General features: G+C 45.0%; 1 protein-coding gene across 20 annotated transcripts in view; it reads right to left on the reverse strand.

Annotated features, from left to right (window-relative positions):
• The window catches only part of ZNF618 (zinc finger protein 618), a 180,793-nt gene that overhangs the window by 30,213 nt on the left and 125,465 nt on the right, over window positions 1–25,115 (reverse strand). For 10 of the 20 annotated variants that reach the window (XM_033237723.1, XM_033237710.1, XM_033237718.1 and 7 more), the window contains 7 exons: window positions 23,101–23,178; window positions 22,548–22,586; window positions 18,361–18,450; window positions 17,426–17,461; window positions 17,252–17,329; window positions 9,959–10,018; window positions 9,345–9,434 (listed from right to left, as the gene is read on the reverse strand). In XM_033237723.1, the coding sequence (XP_033093614.1) occupies window positions 9,345–9,434; window positions 9,959–10,018; window positions 17,252–17,329; window positions 17,426–17,461; window positions 18,361–18,450; window positions 22,548–22,586; window positions 23,101–23,178 (471 nt within the window). The remainder of the gene's footprint in view (window positions 1–9,344; window positions 9,435–9,958; window positions 10,019–17,251; window positions 17,330–17,425; window positions 17,462–18,360; window positions 18,451–22,547; window positions 22,587–23,100; window positions 23,179–25,115) is intronic. The other 10 variants (XM_033237714.1, XM_033237713.1, XM_033237722.1 and 7 more) reach the window with 3 other exon arrangements.

Genomic DNA, 25,115 nt, shown 5'->3' on the forward strand with positions numbered 1-25,115 from the left:
CAGGAGGTATCTAAAAAATAACACAGCACTGTGGTCTCCTTTCCAGAAAGCTGAAAATTTAACTGGGCCAAAAAAAATTTAGAGGCCGGGCGCGGTGGCTCAAGCCTGTAATCCCAGCACTTTGGGAGGCCGAGGCGGGCGGATCACGAGGTCAGGAGATCGAGACCATCCTGGCTAACACGGTGAAACCCCGTCTCTACTAAAAAATACAAAAAAAAACTAGCCGGGCGAGGTGGCGGGCGCCTGTAGTCCCAGCTACTGGGGAGGCTGAGGCAGGAGAATGGCGTGAACCCAGGAGGCGGAGCTTGCAGTGAGCTGAGATCCGGCCACTGCATTCCAGCCTGGGCATCAGAACGAGACTCTGTCTCAAAAAAAAAAAAAAAAAAAAAAAAAAATTTAGAAAATGCAAGGAGCAAAATAATTCAGAGAATGCAAGGATTCAAGAAAAGCAACCACACAATCAAGGGATGGAGAGACCAGGGGGTTTCCCTGAAACTTCCACGAGGTACAGGAGGATGAAACTGCATTGGAAGCAAATGGAATCATGTGCTCAAAGGCTGGAGGTGGAGATGAATGCGAGATGAGATTCAAGAAGAGTCAACCAGGGAACCCCTCCTTGTGGATCTTCATCTTAGAAAGAGAACTGGAGAACTCACACTTCTGGCCATGATGGAGTAACTGGTACAAGACTAGCCTCCTGCCATATTCAACTATAAAGTTGGACAAAGGTGGTGCAGAACTGTGATTCAGGACAGAAAACATGATGTGAGCCCCATGGTCACTCTAGCTCTCTGCCTGGAGAGCTCCTCTGGACCAGGGCAGAGAAAGGTGGAGCCCAAACATCTCAGTGAACGAAGGAGACAGTGATCTGAGTTCAGGGCTTTTGAGGTGGCTAGAATTTGCACGGCAAATTAACAAAGAAGAGAGAATTGTGCAACAAAAAAGAACTCCAGAAATGTGCAGATAGGCCCCCGTGAAATCTGGCTGAGTACCAAACTGTATTTGTGCAGAGTGAGTCTCTGCAAAGCCTAGCAAAAAATAGCTAATGGGGGTGGGGGTGGGGGCTGTGAAGTAAGTGAAGATTCAAAAGTCACACAAGAGTAGGAGATATTTTGGAGTTCCCCCTGCCAGAGAGGAGAGACCTTGCTCAATACTTCAGGCATTCAGCTAAGAAATGGCCAGAAAGGCCACGCCTTAGAAGAGCTGCTCTAACCCCAGAATAAGAACCATTCTAGACCTGCCCTAACACAGCTTAAAAACCAGCTTTTGAAGTATTGAGATGATTTGTAATTAACCACCTGCCAGAACAAAACTCTTTTCAAAGGAAGACAAAATCAAATCAACAACACAGTATTCTCAGGATGCAGCGTGGAAGAAACAATTATCTTCCAGGCAACACAGGAAACTGTGACCAGTAATCAAGAGAAAAACCAGTTAACGGAAACATACAGAAATGATAGGGAAAATGAAAAATAATGAAGAGAAATAAAAATTATAAAAAGAAACCAAATGAAACTTAGATGAAAAATATGATAGCTGAAATAAAAAGTTCACTTAATAGATTTTTCTAATAAAGCAGGTTAGACACCACCGAAGAGAAGATCAGTGAACTTGAAGATGGGGCAATAGAATCTATTCAAACTGAAGCACAGAGGGAAAACAAGGCTGAAAAAATGAACAGAGCGTCAGTTGATCTGTAAGCATTATTGATTATCAAATATCTATGTAATTAGTCTTAACAAGAGAGAAAAGAGAGATTAGGAAAGAAAAATATTCGAAGAAATACTGGCTGAGAATGTTCCAAATTTGATGAAAAATGTACATTCATGATCCAAGAAGCTCAATGAATCTCAAACAGGATAAACACAATGAAATTGCTAAAAATTAGTAACCCCAGAAATACTTAAAAGCATCCAGAGAAAAAAGATACACTAAATATAGATGAATAACAATCAGAATGATCTCTGACTTTTCATCAGAAAAAACTTAAGCTAGAAGACAAAGGAAAGATATTTTTAAACATTAAAAAAATTATCAGTCTAGAATTCCATATCCAGAAAAAAAATCCTTCAAAAAAAGATGTGAAATAAAAACATCTTCAGTTGAGAGAATCTTTCACCAATAGACCTACAATACAAGAAATATTAAAGGAAGTTCTTCAAGAATTAAAGAAAATGATGATAGATGGAATTCAGATGTACATAAAGGAAAGAAAAGCAAAGAAAATGGAAAATATGTAAGTAAATATAAAAGGCATTTTCTAATTTCTCTGTTACTTTAACAAATTACTATTAAAGCTGAAAGAGTAATTGTTGGGTTTATAATATATGTAGGCATAAATGTATGATAAAAATAGCACAAAGAACAGGAGGGCAGTAAATGGGAAGTATACCATTGTAAGGCTTTTATATTATATGTAATGTGTTATGATACAAATTTATGGTGCTCTGTAACATATTAAACATGTATATTATAAATCATAGAGAAACCACTAAAGAAAAAGAGTTATGGCTAGAAAGCTAAGAGGCATTTTTAAAAAAATACTTGATTAATACTAAAGAAGGCATGAAAATAAGAAAAAAATGAACAAGAACAAATGGGACAAATAGAAAAAATACAAGATAGTAAACTTAAATCTAACCATATTAATATAGTATATTAAATGTAAATGAATTAAACATTTCAATTAAAAGGCAGGGATTACCAGGCTGGATAAAGAAAGGCATAAGAACCAATTATATACACATACTTCAAATACAAAGATAAAGGTAGATTAAAAGAAAATGATGAAAAGAGATATACTAATACTAGAGATACACAAATACTAATCCTAAGAAAGCTGTCATGGCTTACAGCAACCAACAAAGGAAATTTCAGGACAACAGGCATTACCAGAGGTATGGAATGGCATTGCACTACTTTATAAAGGGTCAATTCATCAAGGTATAATGATGCTAACTTTGTGTACCTAATAACAAAGGTTCAAATTACATAAATCGAAGACTGACAAACCTAAAAGGGGAAACAGACAAATCCACCATTGGAGTTGAGAATTTTGATGCTTCTCTGTCAGAACTTGGTAAGACAAACTAATTTAAAAAAAAATTAGGAAAGAGTATAGAGATGTGAACAACATTATCAACCAACTTAACCTAACTGACACTACGAGATACATCTTTTTTTTTTTTTTTTTTTTTTTTTTGCCAAGTGGACATGAAACACACAGCAGAAGAGACCATAAGCTGGTCATAAAACTTATCTCAATAAATTTTGAAGATTGGAAAATGCAGAATATGTTCTCTGACCACAATGGAATTAAGTTAGAAGTCAATAACAACAAAAAATCTGGATAATTCCCAAATATTTGGAAATGGAATATATTTCTAAATAATCCTTCCTACAAAGAAAATTTCAGGCTCGATGGCTTAACTGTTGAATTGTATAGAATACTTATGTAAAATAATACCAATTCTATATAAACTCTTCAGAAAATTGAAGAGGAGGGAGTACTCTTCCCAATTCTATGAGGCCAGTATTACTCTGATACTCAATGAGACAAGAACATTACAAGAAAAGAAAATTGTACTGCTGGTTGGAAAGTAAAACGGCACAACTACTTTGGAAAACAATTTGGCTGTTGTTAAAAGTTAAACAACCATCTATCATATGATCCAGCCATTCCATTCTTACGTATTTACCCAAGAGAAATAAATAATTTGTCCTCACAAAGGCTTGTACGCAAACGTTCATAACTGCCTTATTTATATTAGCTCCAGAACTCTAACCAGCAATACTCCAAATATCCACCCATAAGTGAACAAAGTGATTGTAGCATGTGTATCTGGAAATGGAATACTACTCATCATCAATTAAAAGAGAATGAACTACTGATACATGTAAGCATAGATGAATCTCAAAATAATTACGCAGAGTGAAAGAAGCCAGACCTCTCCCCTCAAAAATACATACTTAGATACTGCAAGATTCCATATATGTAAAATTCTAGGAAATGCAAACTAATTTACAGTAATAGGAAACAGATTAGTGTTTGCCTCGGGATGGGGAAGTCGTAAGCAAATTACAAAAGGGCATGAGAAAATGTTTGGGGGTGATGGGCATGTTAATTAGATTGTGGTGACCGTTTCATGGGTGCATGCATAGGTCAAAACTTCTCAAACTGTACACTTTAAATGACAGGCACTTTATTGTATGACAATGTACTTCAATCAATATTTTCTTAAAAACTTTACCAGAAATATTCACTTTCTTAATTATGACCTTCGTTAACACACCACTGATTAAATACGGGGCATTCTGCTAATCCTAGGACTGTAGTTCCCTGCCCTTGAGGAGACAGTTTTGGGAATGATATCAAAAGCAAGTAAAATCCTGAGGAATTTTAGATAGAAGTGAGAGGAAAACATGTTCCTAAAAACAAATTACTGTATAAACTAACCTTGGATCTTTAAGTAATTTAGATGCCTATGCAAGAACTTGCGGGGTTATTCCACAATGTATACATATGAAATAATCAAGTTATACACCTTAAATATATCCTATCAAAAAAAAAAAAAAAACCCAGAAGCTTCAAAGAAGGAAGCCATTTTATCTGGCAAAGAATAATCATCCCCAGGTTATAACTTTCTTCAGTTCATTTTACAGTTTGAATTTCTGATATGCTTAATGTGTTTTAATAAAGTATAGGAATGGTGAATTTTTTTAAGTCTATGTAATTCACCAGTACTAACAAAAGAGAATATAAGAATCCATAGAATCACCTCAAAAGATAGAGGAAAAAAACATGCAACATCAATTTATAAGAAAAACTTCTAATAAACTATAAGCCTGTGGTAACTAGATCAACTGATAAAGGGCATCTATAAAAACCTACGTTAGCTAACACAGTGCTTAACAATGAAAAACTGAACTCTGTGATTGGAAACATGGCAAAAATATTCACTGATTTCTTCTATTCAACATTGTACTGGAGGGACCTAATCAGAACAGTGAGGAAGAAAAAAATAAAAAGAATACAGATTGCAAGGAAAGAAATAAAGCTGTCTTTATTTGTGGATGACATCAATATGTAAAAGAAAATCCTAAGAAATCTACAAAAAATCTATTAGAACTAATAAGTAAATTTAGCAAATTTGCAATATACAAATGCAATACACAAAGATTGATTTTTTTTATATGCAATAGCAATAGACAATTGGAAAATTAAATTTAAAAGTCACAGTAGTGTCACAAACCATAAAACACTTGGAGATACGGAATGAAATATGTGCAAGACTTCTCTGAAAAGTACAAACTGCTGCTGAGAGAAACTAAACAAGCCCTAGATACTTGGGGAAATATACCATGTTCATGGATTGGGAGACCCAATATTATTGTAATGATGATTCTCCCCAAATCGATCTATAGATTCAATATAATCCCAAACAAACTCCAAGTTGCATTTTTTTGGCAGAAATTAGAGAAGACTCTAACGTGAATATGGAAGAATAAGGTTCTTAGAATAGCCAAATAGTCTTGAAAAATAACAACACTGAAAAATTAAGAGTAGCTGATTTGAGACTTACTAGAAAGCTTTCAGTAAGTAAGATCATGTGGAATAGGCATAAAGATAAACAGACCAACGGAAGAGAAAAATACTTACACTTATACATTCAAATAACTTTCCACAAAAGTACCAGTGCAAAGGAATATGAAAAGATAATCCATTCAACACACGGTGTTGCAATAACCAGGTATCTGTATGGAATAAAATGAATCTCAACTCATACCTCACATCATTTGAAAAATTAACATAGACTTAAATGAAAAAGCTAAAATTATAAGGCTTCTGAAAGATAATAAAAGAGGATATCTTTACCAGTATGAGGTAGGCAAGGATATCCTTGAGGTAGAACCCAGAAAGCACTAACTACAGAAAAAAATGACAACCTGGACTTCATCAAAATGAAAGACATCTGTTCATCAAATGATGCTGTATGAAAATCAACTGGCATGCCAGAGACTAGGAGAAAAATCCATAATACATATATCTGACAAAGAACCCAGGCCTACTGGAATATATAAAGAACTCCTACAACTTAATAATAAAAAGACAAATAGCCCAACCAAAAAAATGGGCAGAAGACTTAAACAGACAATTTCAAAAGTAAAATATGCAAGTGGCCAATAAGCAAATATAAAGATGTTCAACATCATTAGTCATCAAGAAAATACAAATTAACACCACAGTGAGATTCCACTATCTCCTCACTAGAATAGCTGGAATTAAACAGACCAATGTCATCAAATGTTGGCAAGAACATGGAGCAAGTGGAACTCCCAGGTACAGCTGGTAGGAGTAAAAGATGCTATGGTCATTTTGGAAAATGGTTTGTCACTTATTAAAAAGTTAAACATACTATTCCCCATGACCCAGTAATTCTACTCCTTGGTATTTATCCAAAGAAATGAACACATATGCCCACAAAATCCTCATATAAGCATTTTCATAGCAGCTTTATTTGTAATAGCCTGAAGCTGGAAACAACCCAAATTAACAGGTAAATGGCTAACAAATGGTATTTTCATACAATAGAACATGGCTCAGAAGTAAAAAAGCATGAACAACTGATACATACGATATGTTAAAATATGAATCTTAAAAACATTCTGGGCCGGGCGCGGTGGCTCAGCCTGTAATCCCAGCACTTTGGGAGGCCGAGACGGGCGGATCACGAGGTCAGGAGATCGAGACCATCCTGGCTAACATGGTGAAACCCCGTCTCTACTAAAAATACAAAAAAAAAAACTAGCCGGGCGAGGTGGCGGGCGCCTGTAGTCCCAGCTACTCGGGAGGCTGAGGCAGGAGAATGGCGTAAACCTGGGAGACGGAGCTTGCAGTGAGCTGAGATCCGGCCACTGCACTCCAGTCCGGGCGACAGAGCGAGACTCCGCCTCAAAAAAAAAAAAAAAACAAAAAAAAACATTCTGCTGAGCAAAAGAAGTCAGACATAAAAGAACACAGATTCTATGACACTAATTCTAAGAAATTCTTCCACAGTGAGCCTATGTCCTTATAGGGACACTCACTAGACCCAGGGAATCAAGCCCTAGCCCTGGAAACCACCTGATGAAGCCCTCAAATCCATCTCTGCCTCCACAAGGAGTCCATTGGCACACAAATCTCTAGAACCAGACAGGCCACTGCAGGACCTATCTCTTGATCAGCCTTGGATAAATAATTCTCTGTTGAATCTAGGCTAAACCTCTCATGCTGTATTTTAAACACAGATGACCCCTGAGTTCCCAGACTTCAGTAGGTAACAGAGAGATTCATTCAACAAGCAGATACAGAAAGAAAGAGAGTTCATAACAGAAAGCAAAAGAAAATGAGGAAGAGAGAAAGAAAAGTAGACAGCCCTTCAGGAGAGATGCACCAGGCTGTCAGGGTGGTGCATCTCTTAGGGGGCAAGAGACACACCCCTTTCTGCTGTACCATCTGACATGGGATGTAGGATAGCTTCATGGTTGAGTATGGGCTTAGAGCTTGCCTGCTGGAATTCAAAGCCAAGTTCCCCATCTTACTAACTCCATGGCCTTACTCAACTTGTCCCAGGAAGCACTGAAGATAGTCTCCAAAGGCTGAACCCAAAGTTATAGTCTGCCCTTGTAGCTAACACCTCACTGAAAGTGCATTCTGGGTAGCATCCAGTCTGGGCACCAGGCAGCAGGGCAGTTGCTGCTTCACTGGAGAACACAGACATGGCTGCCCTGTACCTGCTTATGGAAAGCTGGATCCCCAGAGGGGCACAGGCCATGGTGTTCAAGCCCGACCATAGTCCTGCTGTCTGGGCATCAGTACCACAAGTGGGTCAACTGGACAGTCGGTGCCTACCCAGTGGAATCCTGCATCCTCTCTCCCCACACAAGATCTGGCTCTACGGTGGGTACTGAAAGACCCATACGGCCCACGCTGGGAGGTGGAATGAATTCTTCTAGTGGGGCCATAGCAGGTACCTCATGTCAGAGATGTCTATAATCCAGATCCTGAGCTCAAAAGACCTTAAAGAGCTTTCACAGATGGGAAACTGGAGCCCACAGAAGGAGAGCAACAGGCACAAGATCACAGAGCAGTGAGGGGCAAGCAGAGATGAGAATCTCAGCCCAGTGCTCGACTTTGGGACTGGAGTTCTCACCCATGGGGAGACCCCTCAGCCCCTGCCACTCTGCCCAGAGGGGAGGAATTCCTGGGGAAGCTACCTGCACCACCCTCCAGGCTCTGAATACTTCTCCCTCCCTATCCAATACCCTTGGTATGCCAACAGCAGGGCTTCAGGAAGGACTCCGGCCTTCCCAGACTATAAGGGGCTTCAGGCCCCAGTGACCTTCTATAAACCCTCCTTCTCTGTTTGGACTTAAGTCTTCCCATCCACAGAATGGGGAGTGGTATCCCCACAGCTCTGCTGTGAGAAACAAAACCAGTAACACTCCCCAAAATGTTGCTAAACATCCAGCCCTTCTGCCCTGAGACTGCACAAGCCCCGCCCCCATCAGACTTTGGTTTCCGCACCTGTACATGAAGGGGAAGGGAGGCTGATGGGCCCCCTAGCTCATACACTCGGGGATCCAAGGATGGTGTCCCCTCTAATATCCAGAAAAGGAGGTGGGAAATCAGCAAGGTAGGCTCATGGGCACCAGGAGGATAGAAGGCCAGGATGTCCCTGTGGGAAGGGCCCTTAGAGCTCTTTCCTTTCCTGGTCAGAGTGGCAGATGGTGGTCCAGGGTCGGGATGGGGCTTGCCCCACGTCACAAGCAGGCCTGGGACTCAGCTGGGATTAACAGCCAGGGCTTGACTCCTAGCTCAGGGTTCCTGCCACCTCCTTAACTTCCTACCATCAAGGCCAAGAGGGAGCTTTCCTGTCCAGTTAACCATGCCCCTAGCCTGGGCTCCTTCCTGCATCTGTTTAGACTGAAGCTGTATCACGGTGCACTGGCATTGGGGGTGGAGATTCATAAACCTCATGATGTGGGGGCACCTAGAAGAGGGCCCACAGCAGGACTTGGACAAGTGATGTCCACCCTCCTTACCCCAATTACATGGGCACAGGACTCTGAGCCCACTAAGGGAGGGCTCGGACTCTGTTCTGGGTTAAGAGGGGGACTTCTCAGCTATGCCAGCCACTGTAGACAGGTGGCCCTAGGTCAGACTTAACACCTAAAGACTGACCCAGAACTGAGCTCACCTTGCTTTCACCATTTCCTAGCCAAATTCCAGAGGCCTGGCCAACGGTTGGCCCACCCTGTCCCCAGTCCCCCAATCCCCATCCCCACCGGGAGGAGGTACTCACTGATGGGGGCGTGTAAGGCCACATGCTCCTGGTAGGGAGTGTAGTACTTGTACTGTTTCCCGCAGAATTCACAGGTGTAATTGCCAGTTTCTGTCCAGGAAGGAAACGAAGGTGTAAGAATGGGCAACTGGCCCCCACCAAGAAGCATCAGCGTGCTCCCACCCCCCAAAAAACTCCTCCCCATTCTGGGACCATCAACTGGAATCAATTCTGACTCTAGAGTTAGAAGACCCCTATTCCAGTCCCAGCTCAGACATTTCGAGCTGGGTAACCTCGGGCAAGTCTCTTAACCTCTCTGTGCCTCAGTTTTCATATCTATAAAACGGAGGTCATAATAGGACCACCTTGTAGGATTGCTGTGAGGATTAAATTTAGATGGCAAGTGCTTAGAACAGTACCTGGCACATTGCTCCACCCCAGCCCCGGTGCTCAAGAAATGTGCTGACCTCCAACACCAACCTCTTCATCAGCCCCTCTACCAGCCCTGCCCTCTGCAGTGGCCACAACCAGGGTCCCCCTCATTTCCAGAACCTTCCCTACCCCCAAGCACCCCCCACCCACTGGCAGCAGGGGTCACTTCTTCCTCTCAAGTCCCACCCGACTTTTATCTTTACCTCTCTTTTGGCACTGCCTAACTTCTTTCTTCTTAAAAATGTCTGATGTAATATTGTTCACTGGGGGAAAATTATAAAATACTGATAAATACAAATACGAAATAAAAACTAAAGAGAAATTTCAATCATCTGTAACTCCCAAAGAGCAGCATCTACTCCCTTGGGGGAGGGTGCCCTGGTTCCCACTCTTCATTCTGTTTCATTCTGGGGTGTGCTTCTCTCACTGATACCACCTGTCTGGCTCCTGTGAGCCCTGAATTAGCCAGTCCTGATCAATATCCTCTTTGTAATCTGGTGTCTTCAATCGACATTACTTTGTGGACATCTTGCCGAATCAATAAATATTGATCTCTACTGCATTTATTGGCTGCATGGTTCCCCCTGGACTTTGGAATTTGCTGAGCCAGTCCTCTATACCAAGGGACATTGCGATTGTTTCAAAATTTTTTTCCCTATTAAAAAAAAATGTTGTGACTCACGTTTTTGTAGAAAATTTTCCACATTTACCCATTAATTTTACACATTATCACAAAATAAAGGCTATTCCATATAATCTTTGCACATTATTTCCTGGGGAAAAATTCAAGAGAGGGAAAGGGTATGTATTTTTAAGGCCTTTGATAACCATAGCACCACCATCCCAATCAGAAAGGTGTGAAAATGACTGTTTATGCACACTACAGCCAGCATTAAGTATTATCATCTTCTTAAATTCTGCCTATCTGATGAGAAGAACTATATTACACTGCTGATTTTATTTTCCATTTCTTTGATTTCTAAGGAAATTGATTTATTTTTCATGTTTAATTAACTATCGTTTTTCTTTTGTGAGTTTCCTTTTGTGTTTACAGCCAGCATTTCTACAGGTATATTGACATTTATGAAATTACTAAACTCTTTGTAGATTAAGGATATCAACATTTTGTTATACATGTTAAAATTAATTTTTTCTTAATTGGTCTATTAGTCTGTTTATGGTTTTTCTCTCCCACTATAGAATTTTTAGTAGTTAAATACTTTTTGTAACTGATTCATAAACATTGGAAATAGTAAGTTATTTGCTCTTTGCAGGATTCACAGTTATTAGATCAACTGTATTAAACACATTATTTAACTTCTATACAACCTTATTTGTCTACTTGCTCTGTCAAGGACTAAATATTGTGATAAATCTTTCCACTTCACTGTATTTCTAAATTTATTTTGTATATTTGAAAACAATGTTGTTTGATACCTAAAGGTTCATGGGATCAAAATCTTCACTGTGAACTGTATTTAGTAACATAAAACTATTTCCAACACAGTGCTTCTCAAAGTGCAGTCCCTGGACCAGCAACATCAGTATCACCTGGGAACCTGTCAGAAATGCAAATTCTTAGGAATCACCTAAGACCTACTGAAAAAAAAAAGTTATAGGTGTTGGGTCCAGCAATCCGTGTTTTAACAAGCCCTCCAGAAAATTCTGATGCATGGGAAAATTTAAGAACTCACGCTGTAACATTTAATTATTCCATTTTATTAGTTTGTGTGGCATAATTTGACAATTAATTTGTCAGATCCTGATTTCTATTTGTTTACATGTACGTAAAGACATGTCCCAACATTTTCTCGTACTGTCATTCATTAAACAGATACTGTGCTAAGTGCTGGCACAAAATGCTAAGCAAAACAGGCAAAGTTCCTGCCTTCAAGGAGTTTGCAGTCTAACAAAAGGAGATAAAAAAAATCAAAGAGTCACTCAAATTTAAAACTCCATCCACAGTAAGTGCTCTCAAGCAGACACATGCAGTGCTATAAAAATCCATGATAGGGAATTTAATCTAGTTCTAGAAGTAGGAAAGAGAAGCTCAAGTGCAGAGTAAAGATAAGGAATTAACCTTGTCTCTAATAAACCATTAACAATTGGATTATTTTAAATCAACCTGACAAGCTTTGCCTTCTAATAAAGGAGATTATGCCATTTGCTTTTATTGCTATAATTGATTTGGTTTTACAATCATGCTCCACCCTTTCTGATTGCTGCCTTAATTCCCAGTTGTTTTATATATGAACTCTTTATTTTTCCATTATTCTCCGATATTCCATTAATTTCCAATACTGTCTATTGTTTTAGACAATTAGTATATATTTCTCTAATTGTTAATAGTCAAGTGGGAAATGACACTTTTCAGTCTATCACCACTGAGAAAGGTAGTTTAACCCAGTGTTTCTCAAACTTTCGCACATCAAAGAATCATCTAGAAAGACTGTTACAACACAGATTGCTGGGTTCTACCCCAGAAATTTTGATCCTGTAGGTCTGGAGTAGGCCCTAAGAATATACATTTCTAATAAGCTTCCAGGAATGCTGATTTGCTGGTCTGGAGTCACACTATGAATAGGAAGGCTTAACCTACTTTACGGTAGCCCTCACCAATTCCTTCTTCCTTTAAAAGAAAAAAAAACACTCATCTTAAATATTTTAGAATAATCTGCCTTCTGCAATTGTATAACCGGATTTGGAACATTTTAAACTAACTTCTAGTTTATCTTGTTTTACTACTCACAGTTCCTCTTATACTATGAATTCCTCACAATTGAGTCTTTAAATGTACTCTATGACTTAGTTCATCAGAGTATATCTTCAAATAATTTTGTGAAGATGGGTACATAGAAAAAAAGTATGTTTTTAGGCCCTTGCTTTTCTCTTTACACACAAACCACAGTTTGTCTAGATATAAAATTCTTAGATTACAACCTTTTCCCTTCAAATCTGATCCATTATCTTCTAAGATTTAGTATTGCAGAGAAGTCTGAGGCAAGTCCACCTTGAATTCATATATAGGTAACTTGCTTTTTTATGCCTGAAAGCTTATATAGGTTTTTTCTTTCCCTTTATAGTTTTAAAAAGTCACTGAGATCTATGTAGGTACAGGTCTCTTTATACTGAATCTATCTGATGCATGATGAGCCTATTAAATCTGCATATACAGGTCTTCCTTTAGCTGAGCAAATTTTTCTTCCATTAGATCTTAGGAGCACTGTTTCTGGCCACTGGTACTATAACATCAATTATGTGAAACTGGCTCCCTGTTCTCCCTGCTTATCATATTTTCCTCTCATTATCTTCATCTGTTCAAGTTCATCCTTCACATCACTAATTCCAATTTTGCAGATAAACTCAGCTCTTTACTTCATAGAATGTAGTTTTTAATTCTGTTATTACATTTTCTGCTTCCCTGAAATCCTTCCTCGTCTTACTCCTCTCTCTTTGCCTTCTTATTCTGTTGCTTTTTCACCATACAACTCCGGCTCCTTTTTCACAGGGGTCATGCTATGGACCGAACTGTGCCCTCATCCTCAGATTCATACGTTGAAACTCTAACTCCTAATATGATAGCATGTAGAGATGGGGCCTTTGGGAGGTAAGCAGGGTTAGATGAGGTCATAAGGGTAGGGTCCTCACCATGGGATTAGTGCCCTTATTAGAAGACAGGCCAGAAAGCTTGCTCTCTCTCTCTTTCACCATCATGTCCAGACATATGGTGGCCATCTGCAAGCCAGGAGGAGAGCCCTCAACAGAAGCCTGCCATGCTGGCACCTTGATCTCAGGCTTTCCGGCTTCCAGAACTGTAAGAGATAAATTGTTCAGACCACCCAGTCCACAATATTTTGTTGTGGCAGCCTAAGTGGACTTGTAAGACAGGTCACATTTTCTTATAAGAGATGAAGGTTATCAAACAGAATGGTCTTCTAGATTTTGTGGTAGATCATTTTCAGAGGTGTGCTCTTCTCTGAGTCTCTTAAATTCTCTTTTTCTTGTGATATGGAATTTATATAGTTCTCTCATTTTAACTATTCAAGTGACTCTTCCTTATTCAGGCATAAAAATCAAGTAACCCATACATGACTCCAGACTTACTCTGTTTCAACAGACCACACAAATGAGTTTTCCTTGATTCTCCCTCTGCCCATTATCATGGAAGTAATTCTTGGATCTGCAGACGAAGAGCAAGTTAAACCCACAAGGCTTCTTGGACCAACTCTCCCTTTTCTAGCAGGATTCTCTGCTCTGTCATTGCCTGGGCTTCTTCCAACCTAAGTACCTAATTCTCTAATTCTCAGCTGATGCTGATGTGAAAGGTGTACTTCCCAGCACTCATTCCTGCCGGGGTGTTTCTTCTTCCTCTGACTACAGAGCTTTACTCGGGCAATCAGTCCCTTCAGAATACGTGGTGCCTCTACTGGCTAATCATTTTTAGCGTTCTGTGGCATTGGCCTGCTTATACGTAGCAGAAGCCGAAGAAGCAACATTTTTGTCTCACGAGGCAGCTCCTGAGTGGCAGCAAGGGATGGTCTCACACCACGCCAGCAATCTCAGCTCCATTCAGTCCAGCTGGGAGCACACTGGCAGCCAGACCTAGTCTGATATTCTCAATGCAGTTCTACACTCCCTAATAATTTGTGGTAATTCCTCCCAGGTCCTTGCATTGGCTGTCCGTCAGACTTAGTTACAGATACAGAGAACACGCTTCATCTTGTTCTGCATCTTCCTGGGTAATTAACAGGTACCACTTATTTAATGCTTTGCACGCATGTGTAAGGACTAAGCTAATTCTTTTACAAATATAATCTCATCTAAGCCCCATGACAATCCTGAAAGGTGAGTTTTATTGTCATCAGCCCATTTAGAGGTAGAGAAACTATGGATTAGACAGATTAGAAAACTGGTAGGACATCATGCAGCTGTTAAGGGTCGAGCTGGGAGTCCTGTTTGGGTTGGCTCTAAAACTCTTGCCCTTGACTCTTTCTTAGTAACATGTCTCACTTAACTACACCTTGGATATGAGCCAGGTGCTCGGCGAGACATTCTGTGTGTGTGCTCCAATAGCACTGAAAAATTCAGAGATGTGCTTGTTCCCAACTTATGGGACGCTCACAAGGGGTAAGGAGCTAGTAAGCTGGTGACGACAGCATTCAAACCCAGGCCTGTCTGATTTCAAAGCCCATTTTCCTAAGGATAATGATACGGTTGGAAGAGCAGCAGTACACTGGGACCACTGCCAGATCCTGCACAGATACTGAACGGGGAGGTCACAGATCCTCTGTTCCTGTCCTATATCTGTCTATGAATGTCTCTCCCACCAGACTGTGAATTCTTTTGAATTCTTTTTTGAGATGGGAGTCTTGCTCTGTCACCAGGCTGGAGTACAGTGGTGCGATCTTGGCTCACTGCAAGCTCTACCTCCCGGGCTCAAGCGATTCTCCTGCCTCAGCCTCCTGAGTAGCTGGAACTACAGGCGCCCGCCACCATGCCCAGCTAATTTTTTGTATTTTAGTAGAGACGGGGTTTCACCATGTTGGTCAGGATGGTCTCCATCTCCTGACCTTGTCATTCACCCGCCTTGGCCTCCCAAATTGCTGGGATTACACGTGAGAGCCACTGCGCCCAGCCTGAATTCTTTGAATGCTGCAAATATGCCTGATTCACTTTTGTGTTTCCCCTGCAGGGTCTAACTTCCTGTATTTGAGCGCTAAGGGTTTCATCATATGCTTTTTTTTTTTTTTGAGATGGAGTCTCACTCTGTCACCCAGGCTGGAGTGCAGTGGTGTGATCTCGGTTCAATGCAACCTCTGCCTCCCGGGTTCAAGTGATTCTCTTGCCTCAGCATCCCAAGTAGCTGGGGCTATAGGCATGCATAACCACGCCTGGCTAATTTTAGTAGCGATGGGGTTTCGCCATATTGGCCAGGCTGGTCTTGAACTCCCAACCTCAGGTGATCTGCCCATCTTGGCCTTTCAAAGTGCTGGGACTACAGGTGTGAGCCACCGCGCCCAGCCATATTCTTCATCTTTAAGATGATTTTTATGCTCCTGTTTATCTAGTGTTTACTATGCATGTGACAAGCACTGTGCTAACCACTTTATAGACATGATCTCATCTTCAGTTTCCCGAATGCTTTCAGAAGAGTTAAGAAGAAAGCAAAGAATCATCCCATGACCACATGGACAAGGGATGAGGAAGAAAAAGCATTTGGGGGAAGGGGGAGGGGACACACCCAACCCCTTCCAAGAGCTGGGATCAAGTTCTGCCCGAGGAACGTATCCAACTTAAGTGTTTCAGCTCCTCTGATTTTCCTTCACTCAGATATCCTCATCTGCTCGTTCTGATTTTGTGTATATTTTTACAAGCTGCCTTAGATCCTTATTGGAAGGAAGCAGAGACCATAAAGGTCTCTTCTTGCTGGGTAGTAAGTGAGGTACAGAAAACAAAGAGATAAATAGCAGGTATGGCAATTCCTGAACGGCTGGAAAGGACAAGTTTCACTCACTTGTGGTCCCCCAGCACCTGCCCTAGGCTGGCCACCCAGCCCCTCCCAATCCACCTTCCTCCCAGCAGCAAAACCAGGCTTCCTAAAATGCAAATCGGATCAAGTCCCTTCTCCACTTAGTAAACTCTCTGGCTCATTCACCTGGGGATGCTGCCTGCTAGCATTCAAGGCTCTGTAAGACCTGAAGCCATCATCGATTTCTGGGACCAGCAGGGCTCTCCTGCCTTCACATGGGATGCTGGGACTCATCTCCTACCCTCATCCCCACCCGAAAGCTTCCAGCATTCCCTCAGGTCTCCCACAACTCCCTGCAAGCTGTGTTGGAACTGTTCAATGATCTGCTGTCCCCACCCCCAAAGCCCCATCTGAACTACCCAAGGGCAGGACTACACGTGTCCTGCGCCCTGCTGTGTGCCCACAACACTCAATACAAGTTTATCGAAAACAGGCCAGACATGTGTGTGGCTCCTGCCCTCAGGGGGTGTCCTGGGACAGAGACAGAGTATCTACCTGTGGTTGCCCTGGACAGCTCATTCGCTGAGAGGCCCCTTCAGGTGACTACGACGTGTTATTTTCCGAGCACCTACTATGTACCAGGCACTGTGCTAACAAGTGGTTCACATCCAGGATCTCATTTAATCCCCCAACAAACCTGTGGGGAAATGTCATCCTCACTCCACGGGTGGGGAGGCTGAGGTTCAGGATGGCTAACAGACCGTGAGGACACCAAGCCTGTAAGCAGTAGCGCCAGGACTCCATCCCATCCTGGCTGCCTTCACTGCTCTGATCTTGACCCTGTGCTGCCCTGCTGCTCCTCGAAAGCTCCAGTCCTAACACTGACTGGCCCAACTGACACGTGGGCACCACTGCTGCCGTTAAGTGATGCCACGCACTGCTACCCCTGCCCTAGCAGTGAGACTGAGCCCTGCTTCCCTTGGCCAGCCCCCACCCAGCCCTTGTGCCCAGAGGGAATCCCGCATACTTGGCCCGATTTTCTGGAATGGCTCCGGGGGCTCCTCCTTCACTTCGTCAGTGGCCACAACACCTTGGTCGAAGGGGTCTGTGGGAGAACATATGGCCCTCAGCACCCTGGTCCCCCAGGTCTCAGGAGCCCAGCCAGGGACAGGGGAGGTGATGAGCAGCCCCAAGGACTTACCTGCCCGGTTCTCGGGGGCCCCTTCCACACTAAATACTGTGCCCGGGCGGGAGGCAGCAGCCGCAGAAGGAAAGAAGCAAACAGGAGCCCTGTTAGTCCCTGCCCAGAGCAGCCTCTGCTGCCGCTCCCAGCCCCTATCCCCACGGGTTTGCCTTGGGGCCCAGGAGGGCTGCCCTGGCCACTGTGGAAGCCCCCCAAAACCAGGACAACACGAGGATACATCCCAACCAGGACACAGCCTGGGCCTCAATCCCTCGTCCTCACTGGGATGGACATCCACCCATGGTGCAGGCAGACAGTTTGCCTGGATCTGTTTCTGATTGCCAGCATGGCTTCAAGGGGCCAGGGCAGGAGAAAAGAGGAAGAGATCAGGAGGAGAGAGAAAGAGGAGGTGAGAAAAGGGACGGGCCAGTGGTAACAGGTGGTGGGCCTGGTTGTCACAGCTTGAGATGGGCTGAGGGTGTGGGGCTAGACGGGGAACCCCTAAGGCCCTTCCAAGGTTTAAGGCCCTCTTTCTAGGATTTTTAAGACTCAAAAATATGTTAACTGTATTGTTCTAATTTCTAATTGTATAATCTAAGATGCTAAAAGGCCATCATTCGTTTTTTAAAACCGGTTTAATTTCATCAGAACATAAAAATGCTCAATATGAAACTATAAAATGACTCGATATGAAATTCCAATATTCGACTAATTTTGACCTATAAAAATGGCAATTTCACTTGGGTTAACCTAAATAGAAGTCATGTGGAATATGATGGTGACGTTCCCACCCCCAGAATCCTCCAGGGCTGGTCATCCCCCTCATAGTTCTGAGTACTGCCTGGCCTTTTTCTGGGTAAGAGGGAGGAGGGAGGTGGGGAGGGCTGGAGGCTGGTGTCTCTGCGGAAGGGCACTTCTTGGCATGACTCCAGCGAGTGAGGGGCCTGACTCACCATCCACTGCGTGCAGGTCTCGGTGCTCTTGGAAACAGCTGTAGTATTTGTACTTCTTCCCGCAGATGTCACACGTGTACCTGAAATTGTCTGCATGGGATGAAAACATACACCTGGTTGGTTACCAGGGCTTCAGTCATGTGGGGTGGGGTTTTTCTGGCCAGATCATCTCAGAAACCAAAGATGAAACTAGCCCAGTCTGGCCCCAACTGAATGACCCCATGGAGAATCAGTTCCTGAGCCAGTCTGTACCTTGGCACTGCCCAAATCTTCTGGACCATGGAAGGGCATGGCACCGCCTACCCTCTGGAACACCCAGCTTCTCCTCTCCGATATGCAGGAGGATGAAGCTCCTGCCTCAGTGCTGGCCCCACCCTCCACCCCAAGCCAGCCTTGTATGGCCTCCTGGGTCCACAGGATGTAGGCTGGGGTGTCAGGGGTCCTCTGTGGAGATCCAGACCACACAAGGTGACTGGGAGCCCCAAAGTGACTCCAAAACCAACCCCCAAACCTGCCCTAGGTGAGCTGAGTTCCTTGGGGCCTGGTTCCTAAATGGTCTGGCACCCCCTTTGCAGAAGCTCTGTGAGAATAACAATCACTGCAGCGCCCATGCCCAGGTGGTACAGCAACCAGGGCAGCAGGCCAAGCTCTTCCCCTCCATCTCCTCCGTTCTTGCCACAGAGGGAGGAAGCAGTCTCTCATTTTACACACGAGGAAACTGAGGATCAGAAGGGACATGTTCCAAGGGCACAGCCGGGAGGGCCTGTGATGAGCAGCCTTGGGGACAGCACCCAGGGCTCCTTGCCTCTTGATGCTCATGCCCTACATTACCCCTTCCCTGTGAGTCTGGGCTAGACCTGATAACTGACTTCTAATGAACAGAATGCAGTGAAAGTGACTGCGTATCACTTCTGAGGGTAGCTTACAAAAGACCGAGACTTCTGTTTCAAGCATACCTTCTCTCTCTGGCTCACACCTGCTGGCCTCTGGGTTGTGAGCTGCCATAAGAGGATGAAGTGAGGGGTGAGGGCCAGCTGGTCAGGGAGGCTGGGTAGAGACAAGCAAGTGGACAGGTGGCAGCAGATGGTGGGCAGCATGAGAGAGATCCCATGAGAGACCCAGGTGACCAGGAGCTGAGGGCAGCCTCTGGTGAATAGCCAGTGAGGCCCTCGGTCTAAGGGCCTGGGAAGGACAGAACCCTAGCAGGGTTGTTAACCCTGCTAGCAACCACGCGAGTGAGTTTAAAAGCAGCTCTTTCTCCAGTCAAGCCAGACCACAGCCCTGGCCAAGTCCTTGCCTGCAGCCAGGAAAAGACCCAGCGCCAGAGGACCCAGCAAAGCCATATCCAAATTCTTGACCCTAGAAACTGAGGGATAATCAAAGCTTGTTGTTTCCAGTCATTAAGTTTTAAGGACATCTGTTACACAGCAATAGATAACTAACATGGGGTCAGAGTTTGGATGATCCCCCGGGTCTACCCAACATCTGAAGTTGGACACAGGACATGACCCCCTCCACAACGGCACACTCTAAAGTTTGCACTGGCACGGACCTCACGTGTGTGTTCCTTGTGCTGATGCAGGGAGGGCCTATCAATCCCACCTCCCCAGGCACAGGGAGGCTTGGTGGTATGCTCAAGGCTGCCCAGTGGCGGTGGTGGATGGGGGAGGGAGAGCTAGGATTCAAACATTCACTAACTCCAAGCTAAGGCTGAGTCAGGGCAAGTGGCCCTTCTCTGTCTGAATAAGCCGCAAATCAGTACTGGGCTCGGGGAACTCTCTCCTGGTCCCTCTCCTGTCCCCCAGAACCCAAATACAGGATCTGATGCTTGCCAAATGTGACCTAATACTGTCACAAATATCAATGTGACAGTAGCATGAGGGGCTAATCTTTTATTCCTTAGTGGACAGATGGGTGAGTGAATATGTCTTTATGCTTCTATGTATGACTGTACCATTTTCCTAATAAATAAGTGAAAAGTCCTAGAACTGTTAAGAGAACGTGTGAGACCTCATTTCTAGCCCTGCCTCCACTACTCACAAGCTGTATGGCTCCCCCTCTCTGGGACTTAGTGTCCTCATCTGCAGAATGGGTGGGCTGGACTCAATATTCTCATTTGGGCCCTTTTGGCTCCATGACTCCACGACCAGGCTCCTGCAAAGCAGAGGCCAGGCATTCTAAGCAGGCGCTGCCAGTCTGGGTCAGGGCAGGGCTGCAGGACTGAGAATAAAACAGTGCGCAATGGCCGCGGGGAGGAAACTCCACAGGGAGGAAGGGAAAAGTGATGGAGGGACTAAAAATACCCCTGCTATAGAACCCTCAGCAGCCAGCAAGCCTGCGGACAACGGAAGCCAGACGGAACACAACAGATCATTGAGGGGCTGCTGGAGAAGCCAGGGGCCCAGAATAGCTGAGGAAGGAAAGATAAATAGGGAAGTTCTTTAAATGTGTGGCTGACCGCAGTCAGTCCATGGGAGCTGGAAAAGAATGGAGCTATTGAGGGAGACGGGAGCCAAGGGCCAGGCTGGGGCTGGGGCTGGGGCAGGATAGGCGGGACCTCCTCCCAGCTGGGGTCCTGTGGCAGGTGTCTAGCCAACCTGGACCTCAGATTCCTCTCCGGAACATGCCGGCTTCTCCTTTGGCACAAGAATCCAAATGGAGTGGATGGGAACGTGCCTTAGAAGAAATGCTGTTGGGACCCAGGCCAGTTAAAATCCTTTTTCAGCCATCGGCACCTCTTCAAACTGCTCTGGTTTGGGGGTTTGTTGGGCAGGGGGTGGTAATGTTTATTTATTATGTTAAAAATCTTTTTTTATGATGGTGTGGTGTAACAAACCCATAGAACGGGGATTGGCACGCAACAGTCTGTGGGCCAAACCCTGCCCACCATCTGTTTTGGTAAGGAATTCATTTACATATTATCTCTGTTCCTGGCACGTTCCCACTACAAGGGCAGGGCTGAACACTTGTGACGGAGACGTCTGGCCTATGAAGTCTAAAATACTTACCATCTGGTCCTCTACAGAAAAATGTTGCTAACCCCGGGTGTAGAAAAGTGTACAAACGCTAAGTGTACAGCTTGTTCAATTTCCACAAACCGAAACCACCCATGTAACCGACACCCAGCTCAAGAAACAGAACCCAGAAGCCCCTTCCCCAGGGGAACCGCTCTTCTGACTTCTACTGGCAATATTCAGTTTTAGCTGCTTTTGCCCTTTCTCTACGCACAATCTTAGAGGATGAACCCTGTTTATGCCTGGCCTCTTTTGCTCACCATTGTTTGTGCGTCATCCATATTGCTGTGTATAGCTATAAATTGTTCATTCTCACTACCGTACAGTAGTCTTCTGTGTCACTAGACTTATCCATTCAATGAGCACTGGGCATTTGGGGGTTTCTAGTTTGTTAGGAATAGTGTGCTAAGAACATTCTAGTTAGCATACAGCAGATATGCACACATTTCTGTTGGCAACATAACCTACAGGTGGAACTGTGACTTCTGAAGCTTCGTATTATTGGGTGGGGAGACTCCATCCTAGTCTACACCAGCCCGGCTGCTCGCTTACCAGGCGCTTGGGGTCTAGAACTGGAGGAATGGCGAGCAGGGCCTGTGAGCAGCAGTGCTGTTGCAGATGTCAAAGCCCTGTGCCACCCCAGGTGCTGGGATATGGCACCCCAGGGCAAATCACCAATAAGCAATTAGTGCCCCTGGCTGTGGGGGCTCAGGAGAAAACTCTCCAAAGCAGTGTTTCCCAAAAGTCAGCTACAAAGCCCCAGAGTCACGGGTGAGAGTCAAAAGAACACAAGAAACTGCATATCCTGGGCATCCATGGGAGAGGCACGGCTGTGTCTGTCAATGAAGAACTGGAAATGTCCACAAGAAAGAAACCTGCTCACCTTAGTGAAACTCAAGGTCTCCCAAAGTTACTCGGCTGGAGAAATTGTCACGGACAGAACACCAGTAACCTTCCCAGAATGAGCTTACCACGGAGTACGCTTTGGGAAGGGCTGCTCTGAGGCACTGTGTTGTGGTTTTGTAAGGATGGGCTGGCCCCAAAGCTTGGACCCCAGCACTGTGTCTCTCAGAGGCCACCTGGAACAGTTCTGGGGGAGGGAACGAGCAGCTCCTCTTTGTCCCACCCCAAGCCCTCGCCCCTCAGCAGCCCACAGGAGGAAAAAGTACTCACTGCTTTGGGAGGCTCCCTCCCCTGAGGTGGCTTCAGTGTCTGCAAAGAGAGAGAGAGAGAGGGAGGGGGGTGAGGCTACCGGGCCAATGATAGGGCCAGCACCAAACACAAGAGAGAACATGGAAGCCACAGGGACGAGCTCACAGTCCCGCCCCGGGCCCCTGATGTCAGCCTCTCCTCCCTGTCTGCCAGGCTCCGGGGGAAACAGATGCCATCCCTCCTGTCTCCAACTCCCAAGCTTGTCATGAGGAACACATGCACTGACCCCAGCACATGGCCTGTGGGAGCCACTGACACCGAGCAGTGATGAGATGTCCTGGGAGGTGTGACGCCCGTGGGGAGCAGGGGGAGCCCTGGGGCGCAGGCCTAGTGTGTCCTGTGGAGTCTCCCTTCTTCTGCCTGGCACCCTGTCCTACTGATGAAAGTGGGAGGAGAATGGGAAAGGCTGGAGTTGTCAGGGCCTCTGGGGTCACCCACGAGGGGCCCAAGTGGGAAACAGACAGATAGTGGGAGCGGTGGCCCCTGGGCTCTGCCCCAGGGATACTCCTCTCACCTCGGTGTGCCCGCACGTGGGTCTGGAAGCAGTTGTAATACTTGTACTTCTTGCCACAGATTCCACATTCATAAGACCCTGGAAAACAGAAGAGGAAAGGACTGGTCACCCAACCTCTGTGACCACAAGGTCCCAGGACCCACAGGCGATGCCTACAAGTGTGGCTAACTCTCTGTCCCAGGGGCAGAGATGGTTGGTCCCTGGCAAGGAGGCAGCACTGAGCTAGGAGTCAGTAGGCCTGGGTCTAGATCCAGGTTTGCCTCCCACTCTCTTGGGAAAGGCACCCCACCATCTCTGGGCCTCAGTTTCCAAATCTGTAAGATGGAGAAGGTAACTTCTTCAGCTAATTCTCAGCCCTACACCTTGAGGAGAAAAAGGAGATGAACGTAAAAGTGCTCTGAAAGGAATACATTGCATCCACACAAGGAAATCATCACTTCATTGCATTACTATAATTTCCAGTGACCCCTTTTCCTTGCCAGAATGGGATAGAGATTAAGACAGACTGAATCAGATATACCTGGGTCCCTGTCCCTGTTCTGTCACTTACCAGCAGCATGACCTTGGTAATTTCCTTAGGTGCATGCAGCCTCGGTCTGCTGATCTGTAGAATGGGACCACATGTACCTACCTCGTAGAGTGGCCCTTTACTCCCTGTAGGAAGTGCCCAGCCCTGCTATAGACATGCTCGGCAAGGAGAGGACCCCCCAACATCCGCTGAGGGGTTGCCTTGTTCCCTCAGACACACAGAGACCGACACGGTGTAAATGCCTGCCTCTAACCCCCACAGCCCCTTGCCAGGCCCTTCTACGAACAGCAGGGAGACTGAACTGGCTGAGCTCCTAGTGGGCACTGCAGAGAGGTTAAAAGATGAGCCTGCCCATGTAAAGGCCAGAGCAAAGGCCCATGGCAGGAAGCCAAGAAGAGCCCCTCAGATCCAGCCTGGCAGGGACCCCAGGGGCAGAGACCCTGCCTTCTCCCCCTCCTAAATCAGCCCTCATGAAGGCCTGATGCCACCTGGGCCCAGGCCTTGCTCTTCCTAACAGAATAGCTGGGATTGTGGACAAATGCAGAGGCCCTGGCCCACTCCAGGCTTAGCAATCTAGAGTAGCTGGGGTGGGGACTTGCCTATTCCAAGGTCCCCAGGAAATTCTGGTACCCAGCATCTGGGGATGGGAGAGGCAGACCTGGGATAAGAGTCTTAACTCTGCCATTTACTGGCTGGGCCTCAATTTCCTCCTGGGAAAAATGTGGCTGATTCAAGCGTGTTGGTGTGAAGACTGAGTTTGCATGAACAGTGTTCCCAGCACAAGACCAGACCCTCCCCGTGAAGGTGAAGATCATTAACTCCTACTCCCTTAGTCTTGCCTGGAAGCAGAGGCCCATTTCCTGGGTGTGTACCCGAGGCACAAGGTGAAGGCAGAAGAGCACTGGATGTGGAGTCTGAAGCCTAGTTCAGCTCTGTTATCCCTTAGCTCAGGGGGGGTCCAACCTTTTGGTTTCCCTGGGTCACACCAGAAGAAGAATTGTCTTGGGGCACACATAAAATACATTAACACAAACGATGGCTGATGAGCAAAAAAAAAAAAAAAAAAAAAAACACAAATCACGAATCACAAAAAAAACTCATAAAAGTTTTAAGAAAATTTACAACTTTGTGTTGGGCCGCATTCAAAGCCATCCTGGGCCACATGCGGTCATGGGCCGCGGGTTGTACAAGCTTGCCTTGTCTGTTCGATCTCGGACACATCCCTTTACCTGTCTGAGCCTCTGTTTCCCCACCTGCAACACCAGACTCCGATTCCTCCAATTCATGACTGAGGTCCGTATCAACGAGGTTCATCGTGTGAACCGGCTGGCACACCACAGGTACTGAGGAACAGGAGCCGGTGCCATGGGTACTACTGTGGGTCACTCCAGGGGCCGCTGTCATCCCAACGCCAGCGTGGGATTTAGTAGTCTGTTATTTAGTGGTTTGTATGTGTATTACCCTTGTCACGCAGGGAAAAATACAA

Source organism: Trachypithecus francoisi, unplaced genomic scaffold, assembly GCF_009764315.1.
Source record: "Trachypithecus francoisi isolate TF-2019V2 unplaced genomic scaffold, Tfra_2.0 Lachesis_group16, whole genome shotgun sequence".
NCBI classification, from domain to species: Eukaryota; Metazoa; Chordata; class Mammalia; order Primates; family Cercopithecidae; genus Trachypithecus; species Trachypithecus francoisi.